Source organism: Rhinolophus sinicus, chromosome 1 (assembly GCF_057876585.1).
Source record: "Rhinolophus sinicus isolate RSI-liver-muscle chromosome 1, RSI-T2T, whole genome shotgun sequence".
NCBI classification, from domain to species: Eukaryota; Metazoa; Chordata; class Mammalia; order Chiroptera; family Rhinolophidae; genus Rhinolophus; species Rhinolophus sinicus.
This window is the reverse complement of record NC_142501.1, coordinates 6,504,566-6,522,309: the sequence shown is the minus strand read 5'-3', so window position 1 is coordinate 6,522,309 and position 17,744 is coordinate 6,504,566. Positions and strand designations below refer to the sequence as shown.

At 53.7% G+C, this 17,744-nt stretch overlaps 1 protein-coding gene across 1 annotated transcript; it reads left to right on the top strand.

Annotated features, from left to right (window-relative positions):
• The first annotated feature begins 494 nt into the window (after positions 1-494).
• Positions 495-16,411, top strand: PNPLA3 (patatin like domain 3, 1-acylglycerol-3-phosphate O-acyltransferase). The gene is made up of 9 exons (XM_019715056.3): positions 495-814; positions 3,515-3,747; positions 4,854-4,919; positions 6,348-6,557; positions 7,670-7,730; positions 10,392-10,601; positions 11,545-11,677; positions 12,625-12,729; positions 13,999-16,411. Exons 1-9 carry the CDS (start codon positions 628-630, stop codon positions 14,135-14,137), a joined length of 1,344 nt encoding a protein of 447 aa, XP_019570615.3. The 5' UTR covers positions 495-627; the 3' UTR covers positions 14,138-16,411.
• The last annotated feature ends 1,333 nt before the right edge of the window (positions 16,412-17,744 follow it).

Genomic DNA, 17,744 nt, shown 5'->3' with positions numbered 1-17,744 from the left:
CAGTGAAACTTTGAAATGGATACTTCGTATCGCTGTCATTAAATGGAACATCTCTCCCATTGCCATGAATTGAAGACACCATCCACCATACTGCAGGAAATCAAAGCAAACACATTATACTCCATTTATATGCTGGTGCCTGCTTAAAGCTTGCTATCCTGTGTAAAAAGGGAAATGTTAATGTGTCAAAAGGACATAAAGGACTGAAGTGGGCAACTGCTATATTTCCCCTGACTTAAGGGCTGAAAAAGAACGGAAGAGGGAACTGTCTCTCTCCAAGACATCCGTGTCATTTGGAGTTAGCAAAACTCTCCCCACCCTCCCGCTGACGCAGGTCCCCCTGTTTCTCCTCCTCCACCACCACCGGGGAGCCCTCCCAGCTCCGCGCCCAGAGGAAAGGAGGGTGGGCGTCCGGCCGGGGATTGCACCGTCCGCGAGCTCATTTGCATGGACCGAGGTGGGCGGGGCCGGCCGGGCTGACGTCACGCAGGGAAAGCCTGAGTCGCTGCGTGGAGGCCGCGCGGAGAGCGCCCGCGGGCGCTGGGCGGGGCGGCCGCGCACTGTAAATCTGGGACCTCACACCCAGCACCCCGCACCCTGCCTCCGCACTCCCAACCCGCCGCCGCAATGTACGATCCCGAGCGCGGCTGGAGCCTGTCCTTCACGGGCTGCGGCTTCCTGGGCGTCTACCACATCGGGGCGACATGCTGCCTGAGCGAGCGCGCCCCACACCTCCTCCGCGACGCGCGCATGTTCTTCGGAGCCTCGGCCGGGGCCCTGCACTGCGTCACCTTCCTCGCGGGGTTGCCGCCAGGTATGTCCAGGGCCGCCGCCGGGGCTCTTCCCCTAAGGGTCGCAGGGAGCCCGCTGGAGCCGAGTTTGGACATGGACACTGCCGCGTACATCCCCGGGACCTCCGTAGACAGGTGCCTCCTCCGCTGCGTCCAGTGCCTGGGGGGCGGCTCCCTGGGCGTGGGAACCCCAAGCACCTCCCCACCCTAACCCCACTCTGGCCCCCGGCCTTCAAGGACGCCCCTCTGCCCCAGGACTGAGAGCCTGGTCGTCCGGGAGCTACAGGGAGAAGGGAGCGCGCGACCCAGGAGGCGGAGGGTGGAGTTGGTCCCTGCGGGCCCCGCCATCCGCTGGGAGGCGCTGGGCGAGCTGAGCTGCCTAAGTGAAGGGCAGATTTGCCCTGGGTCCGACTAGGAAGGGGGGGCTTTGGCCCGTGCACCCCCCCCCCCGTAAGGTGGGCGCCTTCTGGAGACTTGTGGGACTGGACACATCATCACCACCTCCCCTCTCCCCTCCCGGGCGCCTTTGGTGCTGCCCAGCCCTGGCGATGTTGGGGTTGGGTGCGTCTCTGGCAGAGGGCAACTCTTTGGAGACTTCCTGCGCAGACCTGCCGGTTTGGAGTCCAAGGGGCTGGGGGGACAAGCAGGGGGATTGCGTGGGGTGGGGGAGAGAGAGAAAGTTCTCTCCTCTCCTCCTTTTCCAGTGTTTCAGACGCTTCTTGGGGGCTGGACTGGATCCATGGACACCCCCAGCCCCACTCCCTCCACACCCTACTCAGTGCCACTGGAAATGAGAACCTGCCTGTTTGAGTCTTGTCCCAACTAAACTCTGTCCGTGAGGGTGCCCATGGGAGGGGAGGATGTGGGGCACGTGCCCAGCTGGCCTAAACTACTAGGGTACAGCATCCTTGTCCTGGGGTCTGAGCCAGGGCCAGGGCCGGGAGCGAGTGGCAACATGGAGCTGTTGCCACCCACAGGACCCCAGACAGGAAGATAATGCACTTTATGAGCTCCAGTTTATGTGGGATTCCTTAATGATTTACTCCGTGCTCTACCTGGGGACTGCTGTGTTGGATGTGGCCAGCAGGGAGGACTGCTACTGGTGACCAGGAATCCCCTGCTAGCGGGCACAGCCCTGCCATTGGGTAGGATCAGTGAGCAGATCCTGGGCTGACGGGGAGGTGGGGATTAGGAGACAGGCCACCCTTACTGCCTACTCCATCCAAGGGGAGAGGAGAAAAGGGCAGGAAATGTGACCTCAGGGAGGATTCGAATGGCCACATGGCCAGTCCACACAGCCTGGGTATTAGCAGTGATGAAAGCCAGCCCTTGTTCCCCAAGGAGACCTGCAGACACCCACATGGTCGAGTGTGCAATTGGGACCAGGTCCAAATGCTCTGAAGTGCACCTACTCTCGTATAGAGGGGTCCCCACTGGCAGGGGACAGGTACAGCGTGGGGCTGTGCCCTGTAGCAGAGGGAGGCTCAGGAGCCACCAAGTCCCTGAAAAATGGCTCTGGAGATTTTGGCAGGAGCTGTTCCCCGTGTTCTTGCTTTAACCTCCTGTTTCAGGTGAGGACCGCCAAGGAGCATTTCCCAGGGGCTGCGACTTGGGCAGAGATCCTGAGAGCGCATCTTAGCCAAAGCTGACTTAGAAGGAGAGCCTGGCAGGCCTGCCAGCTGTGTGCAAATTTGCCCCTTCTGTCTGAATTCAGTGGGGCCATGCAAGTAGGGGAAGCTGAGTTGAAGTCAGAGGTGGGTCAGGATAGGCTGGCACCTGGCGCCATATCTGGCCTAAACATTCCAGGAGTTAATGACTGGCTGGGTCTTGGGCTGGGACAGGTAGTCCTATGTGCCAGGGCAGTGCTGGTCAGCCAGAGGGGGCCAGGCCAGTGAGTGAGGTCAGGTAGAGCATGAATGTCCCCTGTGCCCACTAGACGGTCTGGTAATTCTGGCGGTAGAGTTAAAAGTTAAGTCTAGTTACTTATTAGGCACTTCCTCTGGGTCAACACCATCCAGGTTGTAGCGGATCTAATCCTCTGTCTCCAAAAGGTAGCGAAATACTGCCCCGCGTTCAAAACGCACAGTCTGAGACTTAGAGGCAGTGAAGTGACTTATCAAGGTCACTCAGCGAGCAAGAGGCAGAGGCAGGATTCCAGCTGCAGCCCCAGCCTGCAGCCCGTCCTGCTCCCTCCTCAGTGTCACACCCATGGACGCTGAAGCGCTAAGGCTGAGGAGTCCCTGGCTGCTCTTTGTGGAGGTGAAAAGAGCTCGCCTGGGCCTCTGGAGACTCATTCCCAAGGCCAAAGCCTAGAGCTACGCTGTCCAATAGAAATACTGTGCAAGCCACATCCGTCGTTTTACATTTCCTGGTAGTCACATGGAAAAAAGTAAAAGACACAAGTGACATTAATTTCATGTATCCCGGTAGAGCCCAAATAGTATCCTTTTCCTGTCTAAACAATATGAAACATCATGGAGATAGTTTACATTCCTTTCTTTCCCTACTAAGCCTTTGAAATCCCGTGTGTCTTTTATATATCTCAGTTTGGATGAGCCCCATTTCAAGGGCTCCGTAGCCATAGGTGGCTGCCTTGCGGGAACGCAGGCCTAGAGAAGAGTCCGTTGGCAGCTCCCCTGCCGTCTGGTTTCTGGTCTTGTCACGAAGCAGTCCCACCTCCAGGGTGGCGCATCCCTTTGTGTGTTTGTCTCCCACCCCTGCAGAACAGGTGATACAGGTCGTCGTTGAAGCCATCCAGAGAGCCAGGAACCGGAATCTTGGTGTTCTCCACCCGTCCTTCAACCCGAGCAAGTACCTCCGAGAGGGTCTCCAGAAACACCTGCCGGCCAACGTTCACCAGCTCATCTCTGGCAAAGTGTCCATCTCGCTCACCAGAGTGTCTGACTTGGAAAACGTCCTCGTGTCGGATTTCGAGTCGAAAGATGAAGTCGTGGACGTAAGCACTTTCTGTGGGTGTTGTCATCAGAACGGCTGTTTCTTTCTTTTGGGACGTAACCGAGAGGGCTGTCGCAGGCCACCGGCGCCATTTCCTAAGATGCAAAAACCTGGTAGACCATGACGCTGTTTGCTTCCTGCGGCAGAGTGACCTAAATTCAGCGTGTCTCCAGGGATCTGGGCCATAGCACAGAGAAAGCCTGTGTGTGTCAGGATAGTTGCAGGTTCAAATTCATGCCTCCCATCTTTCCAGACGCGGCTCCTGACCACCTACCTGCCTCCTCCAGGGACCCTGTCCCAATAATGCCTGTTCCTTAATGAGTTCCCCTGGAGGGAAGCCCCACGCGGTGGGAGCCTGTCTTACTGGCCTCTGTCCTCGGATCCTAGCACAGAGAGAGTTTGTGATATTAAAATACCACTTAATTTGGCTGATGCCTTTTCTGACAGTTCTAAGGACTGCATTTCACTTTAACACAGGTCTGTACAAGAGAGCAGCCTGGCACAGAGCCAGCAGCATCTCAGCACGAGTATCCCCTTCCTTTTAATGTTGTTTCTAGACAGCCAGCACCTGTCCGTTCCCACGAGTCCGTCCTCTCAGTGAATCAGTTTGCGTCTTGCGTGATGCTCTCTAGCATGGTGCTGCTCCAAGTGTGGTCCCCGGGCCAGCAGCGTCAGCGTCACTCTCAGGCCCCACCTCCAACCTGTCACGTCAGGATCCTGGGCTGGGGCACAGAGTCTGTGGGTCAACACGCTTTCCAGATGATTCTATCAGTATTTGTGAAGCTCTGATCAAGTCCCTTCCCAGTCAATCAGTGGGTCAACAACCCTTGGTCCTGTCTGCGATGGCCCAGTGTGACTCTCTTGGGGAACAGGGACAGCAAGTTGATGTCCACAGACAGTGTCGTTAAGGTGCAGATCGTTAGGCCTGAAATACAAGTGTGTAGGTTGGTTCATCGTTCATTCAACTCATTTATTAAAGCACCTACTCTGTGCAAAGAGCATTTTCAGGCTTATTGCTTTTCTCCCTTGGTGAAGGCTTATAAAAGCCCTGGGGAATTATGGGTGGACTCTTTCAGCCTTTGATTTCACTCCCTGTTGTCTTCACAGGCCTTGATTTGTACTTCCTTCATCCCTGTCTTCTGTGGCTTAATTCCTCCTTCCTTCAGAGGTGTGGTAAGTTTGCTTTTGAACTGTGGTTGCATAGTTCCTGCCTGCAAGGCGATAGGACCCCAAACACATAGCCTTGTGCTTCTCAGCCTTCAGGCAGAGATTCCATATCCCCCGTCCCTGACCCTGCCCTGCCCGAGGCTGCCTGGGCAGCAGAATCCACCGCAGCCAGAAGCACTCATCTGGCTGTCTGTAAGGAAAGCTGGTTCACTTAATCTTCACATGAGTGGATAGATGCCCAGTGGCCTCATTAAAGGAGGAGACGCTCAGGAATCGCTGACTGGCTTATGGGAGAGCTTTATTCTTAGGGGTTGAGAGTTTCAGTCCTCTGGACTGACTGTCCTTTTTAGCCCATGGCTTGGGCAGAAGCTGCCAACAGGGCTGCGGTTTGGTTCCATTGAACAAATACATGAACACCTATGGCTCATGCTCAGCTGTGCTGCGGGCAGCCAAGCAGAAGTTGGGGTGTTTGTTCTGCAGCCTCTGGACTACACGCTAGGCTGTGCTGGATGGTTGGCAGCCTCATTCTAGGGCAGTCTCTGGAGACAGTTAAGGTTTTGTCCCAACAGGGGGAGTGCAAGCTGTCCAAATTGTACCCAAACCCTCCTGCCCAGCCGAAGGTGGTAGATGCCAGATATGGATGCTCAGAGTAACTGAGCCCAAATGCCACTGGTTGGGTGATAAGACTACGTTTTCTGGAGGCCGTCTAGGCCCCAGGTTCACTATTTCATTTAAGTCTCTAAAGCAGGGGTGTCCAAACTGCGGCCGGCGGGCCAACTGCCGCCCGCAATCCATTTTTAATTGGCCCGCAGCAAATTCCAAAAATATATTTAGTTTACTTAAATACACCAGGTGAGGCAATACGTACTTCACCTCGAGTGAGTGGCCCGGCTGTTTGTGTGTTTTACCACATATGGCCCTTGGTGAAAAACATTGAAAAAAGTTTGGACGCCCCTGCCCTAAAGCCTCTCGAAGCGCTGGTTCTCGTTTTCAAGGTGTGGAGAGAGACTGGGCTCGCAGGTGAAATATCTAGTCCAAGATTTCCCAAGCAGCAAGGGGAGCTGGACTTGAACCCTGCCTTCTAGGGCAGGGTTTGCATCCCATTGTCCCGAGTACACACTCCATGGGCACACCTGTGGGCTCCCACCTGGGCTCAGGTCATGGGCCGGACTCCAGCCTCCGCCTGCCTCCTTGCCAGGCACTTTCTGTGCAGTGTGTAATCTCTACAATAGTTTGCAGCATCCCTGAGTGCCAACCTCAAGCCTGGCCGGGCACAGAAATGCTCAGTACAGATTTGCTGAGTCATGCCCAAGCCCCGTTCTCCCCCAGGATCAGCCTGCAGCTCTGAGAAGCCTCTGCCCATGAAACACAGAAAAACACGGAAAGCAGCCGCCCGGAGCTTCTGACAGGATGTCCTGTTTTCTCCCTTAAAAGCGATACATCGATGGAGGGGTGACTAACTGTTTACCCATGTCTGATGCCAAAACGACCATCACTGTGTCCCCCTTCCATGGGGAGTCTGACATCTGCCCTAAGGTCAAGTCCACGAACTTTTTTCACGTGGATTTCACCCAGCTCAGCCTACGCCTCTGCTCAGAAAACATCTACCTGCTAAGTTGCGTACTGTTCCCTCCAGACGTCAAGGTGAGTGGGGGGCTGTGTTCTGGAGTGTAGCTCTTCTTTGCTTCCCTGTTTGCCTGGAGAGTCACCAGTTCTCTATGCAAACAAACAGAAACAGACCCTCATTGAATAGGAACTCGGAGAAGAGTCCCTTGTCCCAGGAGATCAGTGCTGTCCCACTCTGATCACTGGACTCTCCTGGGGACATTTGACCAGCACCGCAGCTCAGGTCCCATTTCCAGGGGCTGTGGTGTAAGTACAGTCGGCCCTCTCTGTCCATGGGTTTTGCACCCACGGATTCAAGCATCCGCAGATTCAATCAACTGCAGATCAAAAATAATAATAATAATTTAAAAATCCCAGAAGTTTCCATAAAAGAAAAACTTGAATTTGCCACTTACTGAGCCCTATGCTGAATCCACGCAGATGAAGTGACATGTAGATATATGTGGTCGTAGCCTATATGCAAATACAGCTTATATGCAAACCCTACATCAATTTATCTCAGGGACTAAAGCATCTGTGAATTTTGGTATCCAAGGGAAGTCCTGGAACCACCCCCCATGAATACCGTGGGACGACTGTAGTCTGGGTATAGCTGGGGAGGCAGGATAATTTGTAGTTACCCAGATGATTCTTCTTTTCAACCATGGTCATGAATCACACTGCATTTGGTGGTCTACTCCTTCTTGGTGGTGGTTGTAGGACGTGTCACAACCCTAACGCCGTAAGAAAACCTGTAGGCTGTATACACTAGCAGTGCTGGGGACAAGGGGGTCTTTACAGTGCAGTGTGCACCCCCAGCGTGTGTTCCCACTGGAGGAAAGGCCGTACAGCACAGCTGGTCTGCGTGCGTGGTTGGTATGCAGACAAGTAGTGGGGGCAGCTGTTAATGGTCCAGTGACAACTGGGACAGGCCCCCTGGCATGCTGGGGTGCCAGCAAAGGCTCCATGGAGGGGTGTCCACAGGAGGGGAGGACTGCTGTGTCCCACCTCTCTGTGGCTGCGCCTGGCACGTGGGAGTGGCTCAGAGTTTGCCAGAGCCTTCCCTTTGTCTTGGCTGACTTTAGATATTTCCGTGAATGGTGCTTAGTGATGTCCCCGCCCTGCAGCTAACTTACTTGATTTGCTTACAGGTGCTCGCAGAGATATGTTTTCAAGGGTACACAGATGCTATCAGGTTCTTGGAAGAAAATGGTATGTATGGGCGGGGAAACAGATGTGCCCTTTTAATAAGCCTTCTGTTAGCAGCCTAGGTAAACCCGAGATTGGTGTGAGCGATGTCACTTGCTGCTCACTGCTTTCACTGCCTGTCATGCTCACCCACTCACTGGCCTCGTGAGATAGGAAATCTTCACCCCACTTTACAGATAGGGAAATGGAGGCTCAGAAAGGCGAGCCAGGGACCACACGCCACTCACTGAGGGGCAGAGCTGGGATTTGAACCCAGGATGCTCCAGGGCTCTGTCTCCTTCCATGGTGTCGCCTGTCTGAAGGCAGACAGTTCTGTTGTTTTCTTTTCTGCTTGAACTGCTGTGAACCTTAAGTTTCATGAGGGCGTTGAACAGGGTTTCTGGGCATGCGCCCCAAGTGAAGCAATCAGAATAATCGTCTGCAGCCAGGTGTGGGGGACGCCCACTGGACCAGCTGCCCTTTCTGGGACAGGTTGCTGCCTTTGAATCCTCCTGGCTCCTGTGGGCTGTGGGATTTGGGCTCTAGGAACATTAGAGTAGAGCCAACTAGTAGATGGGTTTGGAGCTGTTTTTCTTCACTATTAAGAAGTGGTTCCTGTATTGAGCCTCTGAAGCAGTCTTTGGCCAAGACCAGGAAGACTGTGGGTAAAAGGACGTACACATATTATCTACTCAGCAAATACTGCTTGTGTACCTTCTGGGTTCCAAGCGGTTGGCCATGGACTAGGGACACCGCAGTGAAGAGGCAGATGCGTGCCCTGCCCTCCTGGAGCTTCCAGTCTGGTCGGGAGCGCAGATCAGTAAGCGGAGGTCTGGTAGTGTGCTAAATGCCTTGGCAGGAAGAGGCGAGATGCTATAGGGTCACGCAGGAGGGAATCCACGCTGACACTTTGAGGACGTATAGGAGCGTTCTAGGCACGGGAGGTTGGAGGGCGGCGTGAGAGTGAGGCCTGCAGGCAATGGAGTGTAGTCTGTTGGGCGACGGAAAGAAGCGTTGTGGAACTGGTATGGCAGGGTGTGGGGGACACCGAGAGATGGACAGAGGAGGGGACAAGGCTGGGCCTTGCGGGCATGGTGAGGGTTTGCATCCTGCAGCAGTAGGGAGTCGCTGAGGGCTGCTGAAGCAGGAGTGAGGAAGGTCAGAGGGGAGCTTTGGAGGCCCCTCTGGCTGCAGTGAGGCAGCGGGACGCTCGGCCAGGGCCGGGGTAGGGGCAGGGGCCCGAGGGAACAGGACTGACCAGAGATTTGTGAAGAACAGGACTTGAGGATGACGCCCTGGCTGTTGGCCTCGGGAGCTGGGGTCAGGGGACAGGGGGCTCTGCCCACGGGTTCAGGGCACTCCAGAGGGAGCGGGTTTGCAGGAAGTCAGGGGGGCTCCGGGAAGGACATGTAGGTGCCCCAGGGGCATTTTGGGGATAGCTGTGCAGGAGGCAGCTGATGTCAGGGTCCAAAGTCCTGGACAGCACTCTGGACTGGGGATGCAATTTGGAGGCGGTCTGGGACTAAATGATGGTGATGGACCCCGCAGGCGTGGATTCAGGTTACTTGCTGACGGGCCCCCACCTCCTCCTACAGCCTCTGTTTCGACATATGTAGTGAGAATAGTTTGGACTAAATGAGTCCAGGTGGTACTTAGTCATTCTAAAGACTGGTATGCGGCTGAGCGTTTGCCGCAGCAGGGCTGGGTTTGGGTTAAGATATCCAAGTGCGGTCCTCAGCCAGGCCGGCCTCCCTGGGGTCCTGCAGAGGACATGTGGGGGTGGGGCAGGGTTGTCCTCTGGGAACAGAGTCTCTGAAACATACCTAAGGGAAAGCGAAATCTCAGAGGGTGAGCAGTGTGCGTGACAGAGGCCCGGAAAAATCTAGAGAGAAGCATAAACAGGAGATGTAACCTGGGAACACAACACAGGTATCCAGGAGTAGCCCCTGGTCCTTTGAACATGAGGTTGGAAGCAAGAGGTGAGCCGGGGTAGCTATGAGTCTCTGAAACCAGCGTTGCCCCTTCCCCCACCAGCATGCCAATTCCGGGAGAGCAGGAGGCACTACCTGGTGTCAGCCACTGTGCCTCAGCACCTGGGGGCAGTGGCTGCACAGACCCCCTTACCTAGTACTATGTTCAGGACCACATGGGTGATGCAAGAGTGCCGTCACTGATGTCAGACCTGGGTTCCAATCTCGCTCTGCCACAGATGGGCTGTGTGGCCTTGGATGAATCACTTAACCTCTCTGTGCTTCTCATTTCTCAGCTGAAAAGTGGAGAGGCTGGTAGCAGTTGAGTGGCTGCTGCAAGGCCTGACTGTAAAGTTCCTAGTCAGGCCTGGGACGCAGGCTTCCCCAGTGGTGTAATACCAGCTATCACAAATTATTCCAGCTATAATCCTCCTGTTTCAACCTCACGAATCCACATGTGGCTGTGGGACCCACACCGCTTTTGAGTGGTCGAGCCAGGTGCCGACTCACATCTACCTGGCTTCAAAGCCCCACACGTCTTTCTCCCAATTATGAATGTCGGCCCGCGTCCATCCCCAACTGTACTGAGTGGAGGCTGGGACTGAAGCTCTGGTGGCTGCTAGCCGCCCTCTCATTGGGTGGGTGGGTGGGTGGGTTAGTAATGACCCCTGCCATCCAAATTCGCCTGATGGTTTCTCTTCTGTGTCCTTCACAGGCATTTGTAACAAGCTCCATCCATGCCTGAATTTATCGCTACCACAGCAAGACGTCCTTGCGCCCCCCTGTGAGACCACAAGCCTGGAGGCTTCCCTGGGGGTGGCCGCCTGGCCAACAAAGCCTCCAGGAAACAAGCTGCTGAACCATCTCGGCACCCTGCCCTGGGATGAGAGCATCCCGGAGACGCTGTCGCCCCAGATCACTATAGGTGCCGACTCCTCAGGGGTGAACCCGGAGAGGATGTTATTTTCTGTGACTGTTTGAGAGACTGAAAGGGCTTCTGTCCTGTGCGTGAGGGCGGACGGTGAAGCTACCATGGGGAGGAAATGGGCAGAGTTACTGGGCCTTGGGGTCCCCACCTCTTGGCACAGCCTCCCCCGAGCCAGGTGCTTTGCTCAGTCTCCCTTCCCACGGGGACATGGCCGGAGGAAAACAAACTCCCACTGAGCCCGTTTTGAGTTAACCGGACAGGCCCTCCGCTCCTGGGACCCAGGCACTGGATACCAGCGGCCCCAGGCGCAGGCCCGTTCTTTTGGAACACCATTCTCTGCCTGTCTACCCATCTCAAGGCCTTCTTTCTCACGGAGCCTCTCCTGATTTGCCCCTCCCTCCAAACCCACAGTTTTGACCGTCATTGAACGGTGCCGTCAAATATCAGATGGACAGATGAGTGCACAAAAGCTTCCAATCGGACGTTTGGAGAAATTCAGAGATGAGCAGAATGCATTTCTTGCCCCTGAGGCACTGACGCCCTAGCAGTTGCATTAACCGGCAGCTGCTCAAGTTCCTGGATTTGGGGCATCCTGAGGTCATTACCAAGGGGACATAGAAGGCCAGGGGGTTCTAGGCAGGAGACGGAATCCTGGCAGCTGGAGGTGCACGGAGAAGTTCTCGAAGCTCACTGAGCAGTTTGTGCACACCTCCAGAAATAGTTGTCAGTTTAAAAGAGAGTCGTTACTTGGGAGCCCGGTGCCTGTAGGCTGTCCAAGGGCTGTTCTGAGCGTAGCCCCCATTTGATCGCATTTGTGAATGCTTCAGATTCTTTGGCTGACAGGAGTTGTGTACTTCATAGAAATTCCAAACACCACCTGGGTAAGGTGGCTTGCTTTCTACACTGGTGGGAGATAAAACCTCCAAATTGTGTTTTTCAGCAATGAGGGAAATACTTAAAATCCAAGGTGGATACATGAACAAGATTTGCAACTCCTTACCGGTTAAGGTGATGTCCTACGTGATGCTGCCGTGTACGCTGCCCGTGGAGTCCGTGATTGCTGTGGTCCAGAGGTAAGCATGGCACGTGGCTGCGTGTCCCGGGGCTGAGAGAGGGTGAGGCCCTAAGCCTGGGGCGTGGCAGCTTGTGCAGCGGGATGGAGCCCAGTCTACGTGGAGCACCCCGAAAGGTGCCTCGGGGGGCACCCCTGCCCAGCCCACCTCCTTTCTCATTGCTGTTGTAGGTCTGTCACTTCTTGTAGGTCTGCCCTTTATTTTGGGATCTTACTCATGGTAGGGAAAGACGTGCGGCAAACACGTGTGAGTACTGGATCCCTGGGCATTTGTTCAACCTCCGCTTCCTTCAGATTTACTTTGGAGTTTCCTTTCTTTTTAGTGAGTTAATCCAGCACGTCCTTCAGTCCATCTTTTAAAGTCCATCCCATTCTTCAAAAGGCAGCTCAGGTCTCCTGCCCTTGGGGAACCCTCCCAGGTGCCTTCCCCGCCCAGCCTTGCTCTGGGTTCCAGCATTTATCAAAACCCAGAGGTGGGCTCCTTTTTACGTCTGGGAAGTTGGGAGTCTGTGGAGAGCAGCGGTCGGGCCTCTTCAGTGGCTTCCTCTGCTGGGCTGGCATGTGGCCAAGCACAGTAGGGCTGAGTGGAGAGGGTGGTGTCTCAATTACAAGCCGTGGGCACACTGATTGGTGGGCATCTTGCCACAGACAAGTAGAATGCTGGAAAAACTAAAGCATTGTCCTTTTATTTCCATGTAAGTCCCTTGAACTTTCCTTAATTAAAAGTGGCCTAACTTTCCGTTAGGGCTTTTAGGCAGGCTAGTCCCAAATCCTCCTTCTGGGAATTCATCGGACTGGGATTAGAAGTGACCCTGGACATTACTTGGGACAAAGGCTATTGCTGCCTTAGCTTCAGTTGTTGTTTTGTTCTCTTTGTTGTGGCTTATCTTCATGCTGACACTGTGTGCGTGTGTGTGTGTGTGTGTGTGTGTGATTTCATTCCTGCAGACTGGTGGTGTGGCTTCCATATATTCCTGATGACATCCAGTGGTTTCATTCGGTAACCTCTCAGATTTGTTCTCGAGTGATAAATCATCTGCTCCCCACTTCCAGGTAAGGGGTTTGGGTCGGATGGGCCTTCCTTTCCTTTGCTCAGGCCTCACCCACCATCCTAGAAGCACCCCTGAGTGCCCGCTAGGTGGCAAGGAGCTCATCCTTGCATGCAGGGGGCCCTGTCCTGTGGGAGGCAGCTGAGTAAATCAGAGGCCCCAGTAAAGCTAACCTGCACAGGGGCAGCAGGAAAGCCTCCGATTCAGCCCAGTTGTGATGGAGAGAGCTGAGAGGGGCAGAGGGGACAGGTGCCGGCCAGGAAAGTGAGAGCGTTCCTGGGCCTAAAGGAAGTAGCTCTGGAAGCCTGCCTCTGGGGGATGGGGTGAGGCACGGAGAGAGGCGGGGCCAGGCGGGGCTTCCCATGGGTGTGGCCTGGGGTCCTGTTAAAGCAGACTCCCTTCTGACCTCAGATTTTGCAGTCTGCTTCGTAACATGGCCCGGTGACCGCTGCTGCTTTCTGAATTCTGCACACTTGATTCGTAGTAAAAAAGGGCCTTCTTCTGGTTACTAGGGTTGGATCTTACCCTGAAAATCACAGGTCTTGGCTTTCTCGCTTGTTCATCAGCCTTGACCCTCACCTACCTCCTCATTGGGTTTCTGTGAGGCTTTGGGCACCCCCTAGCACAGTACTGACACATGGAGTGCCTTCAGGAGATGGGGCCTTAGTCGTTACTGCTGTTGGCAGTTGTGGAAGGGTTTAAGTAGGGAGTGGCAGGATCTGGGTTGCACTGAGAATGACCCAGTGGGCTTGTGGACGTCGCTAGACCTCGGAGCCCGACGGGCAGCAAGCTCACCATTGAGGGAGCCACGCTGGCCCAGGCAAGGGTGAGAGGGCCTGGTCGCTGAACCTGTGGGACTGAGAGGTGTCATAGGTGCTGGGGCCAGAAGGAGGTACCAGGTACAAGCCCTGGTGCCTGCAGGCATTCCGAGGGAGTGGGGCAGCTAGTCAGAAGGAAGAGGCCTGGGAGGGGTGGGTGGTCTGTGGTAGGGCACCCTGGTGGGAGACCTGCTCTGTGTGGAGGGAATGGACGTGCTCCATCGTGCCTGTGGCTGTGCGGTGGGAGGTGTCCAGGTGGCTGTGAGGGCCACAGGCTTCGAGGCCCAGGTTGGTGACATCAGCCAAGTACTGAGGGGAGCAGGAAAGTGTGGCTTTGGGCTGGGCCACGCTGCAGTGCCCAGAGTCTGTTCGGCAGTGCACTAAGCGTTGGCAGACAGCGTCCGTCCATCCTCTCAGATTGAAGACGGCTGCTGAGTCAGCATTCTTTGTTTCAGATCCCAAATGCTGGCAAATAGCCAGCAGCCCTCCCCGCACAAACCAGAGCACCACGGGACCTCAGCCCTCCTGCTCCCCAAGGACCTGGACACCGGCCCTGTGGACTCTCCAGTAGGACCCAAAGTGCAGACTGCCTAGCAATCCATCCTCCAGTCTGGCCTCAGCTTCCTGGGCAGCAGTCCTGCTGAGGGTGGGAGCGACCCCTCCCTCCCCACTTTCCCAGCGGGGGAGAGTTGGAGGAGACAAGTCTAGGACGTTCTTTGCGAGCTGCTAGGCCTTTCCCATCTTTGTGCAACTATCTCCACTCTGCTGTGGAATCCCCCATGTCTGTGACGTGTGGACCTTGGCCTCTGTGCTGAATTTATAGTTTATTAAAACCAAAGGCTATCGATCGGTCTTTATGATAAAGCTAGGAAGCTGCTTTTGGTATATATGGTGCTCCCGAGGTTAAAGAAATCTAATACTGAAGCACGGCCAGGTGGGAAATGACCCTCAGTGTGGAGGGTCCATCACCATTTCTGTCCTGCAGCCCTCGAATGTCCCAGAAAGAGCTTTCTAGAATGGCCGGTGTTTGGACAGGGGGAGCTTGTGGCGGGGGTTCGGCTGCCCTTTGTGCAGACTTGGGGGTTGGAGGGAAGACAGAAGGGTGCTCCATCTCCCCATACAGGAAGCAGTTGGCATGGCGGGAGGGCATTAAAAGATAATAACTTCCTGACATTTTACAACACCCTTTCAACCCAGCCTAAATATTTGATAAAGAATTTTGTCTAAAACATAGGAAATCTTATTATCTGTTGAATTATGTATTATGTGAATCAGTGAGATGTTAAGAGAACAAGTCTTAAAAAACTATCCAGAGCACAAGACAGTCCCCCAGGACCCCAGGCAGGAGCCAGACGGCTTGGCCTCCTTTCCGCTGGTGCCCTCAACTTGAACTTGACTTATTTTCCCCAAGCCTCTGGTCTGCTTTTCTTTTTTCTCACCACCACCCCCCTCGCCCCCATCCTCTGTGCTCCCCCAGCCTCAATGGAGACAAATAAGAGACAGGGACCTCCCTTCTCCCAGGTGTGTGATTTGTTGGCAGTCACAATGTACTGTAACTCGAGGGGAAATGTGTGCATCTGTTTTTCTTACACGTTGGAATATAACAAAAAAGAAAAACAGTAATAAACTCCGAATCCTAAATATTGGGACAGAAAGCTGCAATTCTCCCCTACGTTGTATGAGTGTCCTGGAGTCAAGTTCAGACAAAGTGCTGTCTTGCAAAAACGAACCCTTTAAAACGGAATGTGGTTCTGGGGCAAACTCCACCTGAGCCGGAGCTGTTCTGAGCTGGGAACTCCTAGAAGGCAGGGGCCACTTGTGAAACCCCCTGCAGGTCTCCTGGGTGGGTGGGCACCTGACGCTTCTGTTCTGGTAGCACTGGATCCCCAAGTGAGTGGTGGGTTGCCCGGCCCCCTGGGCCCCCAGAACAGGGCATGTCCCTTGCTGAGCTGGCCTGGTGGTGGAGGAGGCCTGCCTGACACCCACCTGGGCTCCTTCTGACCCACCTGACTCTCAAGTTTCCCAATCAGCTTTTCTGTCAGAACCACAGACATAATTACATTTTCACAGTGTTTTACAATAACCAGTGTATTCCCATAGAGACAGATAGACCGGGGGTGCCAAGAAAATGTATACACATGACTGGTATTCATCTTCTGTTATCTGTGTATATTGAGCATGACAATTGGAATACAGTTTTTTTTCCCTTTCTTAAAATGTGTGTACATTTGTTTTGGAACCCTCTGTATATGAGAGTTTTGTGATCATGGCTAATAAGGTTCTTTGGAACTTACTTTATAGTTTTTGAAAGAACTCAACCTTCTTACAATGAGCATATGTTTTATAAATTTTTTAAAGTGTGCTCTAAGACGAGGAACTATAATACTATTTTAGAAATGGCCGAGGTTCCCTCCATTTGTGCCTTAAATGCCACCCTCCCCACTCCCCCAGGCCCTCACCTCTCCAGCTGTGCTGCGGTTTTTCTCACATCCCTCCTACCTGATGAAATAGAACCCTTCCTCTGTTGATGATGCATTTGGACTTCGGAATATTCCACTGTCAGGAATAACCCATATGTCGTCTAGTTAATGTCAGGATACAACAGTCTCCGCCTGGTAAACAGTGAAACCTGGCGCACAGCATGGCCCCCGTGTTAAAATACAGTGTGTGGGTGTAGATACGTATATGTGTGTGTCCTAGAAAAAGGACTGAAAGTACATACCTCGGAATAGCCACAGTGGTTACCATCATGCTGTTGTTTGTAATTACGTCGTATTGGTTGTGCTTATACGTGTTTTCCAAATTTCTATGTGACCATATATTACTTTCTTCAAACTATAACTCATAATAAATGTGATTTTTAAACTACTTGCTCTCAATGTTCTTTCTAAGGAGCCACGGTGTTGCTGTTCTTCCCTCACAGCTGAGCTCCGTTAAAACACCCCCAGTTGAGGTTTCAGCCTTGCTCCCCCAGACAGCCCTGTTGGTACAGGAGGCCTCCCTGCGAGCTGCTTTCTGGGCTTCGGGACCAGACCCATCTTCTAGAATCCCTCTGCTTCCTGTGGGACCCAAGACTCCTGAGTGGCTCCTTGCCTGCCTGGGTGCCGGGCTCTTCCCCAAGGCTTAGGTCGGGCCTGCTCTGCTGGGTATGCATAGCCTCTCCTGGGGGCTGGGGGTCCTCAAGTGAGTGAGGACCCCCCCAGTCTCTGGCTCAGGTGAGGGTTGGGCCCAGATGCCCACCTACCCCCTGGCCATCCCTCTGCAGCAGCCCAACCTCACCTGGCTGGTACAGGGCTCAGCTGCCTGATCAGCTGTCCTGTGTAACTTCCAAGTCACGTGAGTCAGATGGGTGACCTCTGTGGGAAGACCCAGCCTCCTTCATGGCCTCTGAGACGTGATGTTTGATTTCTTGAGGGAACCAGTGTAGTTACTCAATTGCATGTCTACTTCTGATGGGACCAGATCAGCACTTCCTAAACCACGTTTTCTGGAATACCGGTACCTGTCATTAGGTAATTCGATCAGTTAGGATAGGCGGGTTTATGCTGCGTTGAACAAAAACCCCTAAAGGGTTTGTTTCTCATAGTACATACCCACCAGTCTGGACTGACCCAACCTGAAGCCATCCCACCACCTGGAGGGTCACTTATTGCCATGGTGAGGTGGGGGTGGGGAGGAATTTGGTGCTTAAAGGTTTCATCCAGAAGTGACCCCTGTCCCTTCAGCTCACGACTTGTTGACCAAAGCAAGTCACATGGATGGGAGCAGGGAAATACAATTCTACCTTTTGCTCAAAAGAGGAGCACTGGAAATACTGAGGCTACAGAAAGCCTCAGAAACAAACAAAACACACACACACATACAAAAACAATAAATCTAGGAACTCCTGGGTTAAAGGAAGCAGAACAAGCATAGGTACTGCTGGACTTCTCAGAGCCTTTAATATGTTAATATGTATTGTGATTGTCAGAGCTGGTGTTTGACTGTGAAAGCTGTGACTCTGTGTTCCTGATGTGCCCTCTGTCACTGTGGTCCAGTGCCTGGCACACATTAGACTCTCAAATTATTTGGCTCATGACTTCTGGTGCAATCTGCGGGTCAACCTCATGACAGTTGAATGTTTAAACAAAAATTTATTACAGTAAAAGACACGTAGCCATTTATCCCCTTCAAAATACCCATGCCCCCACCCCCCCATCTC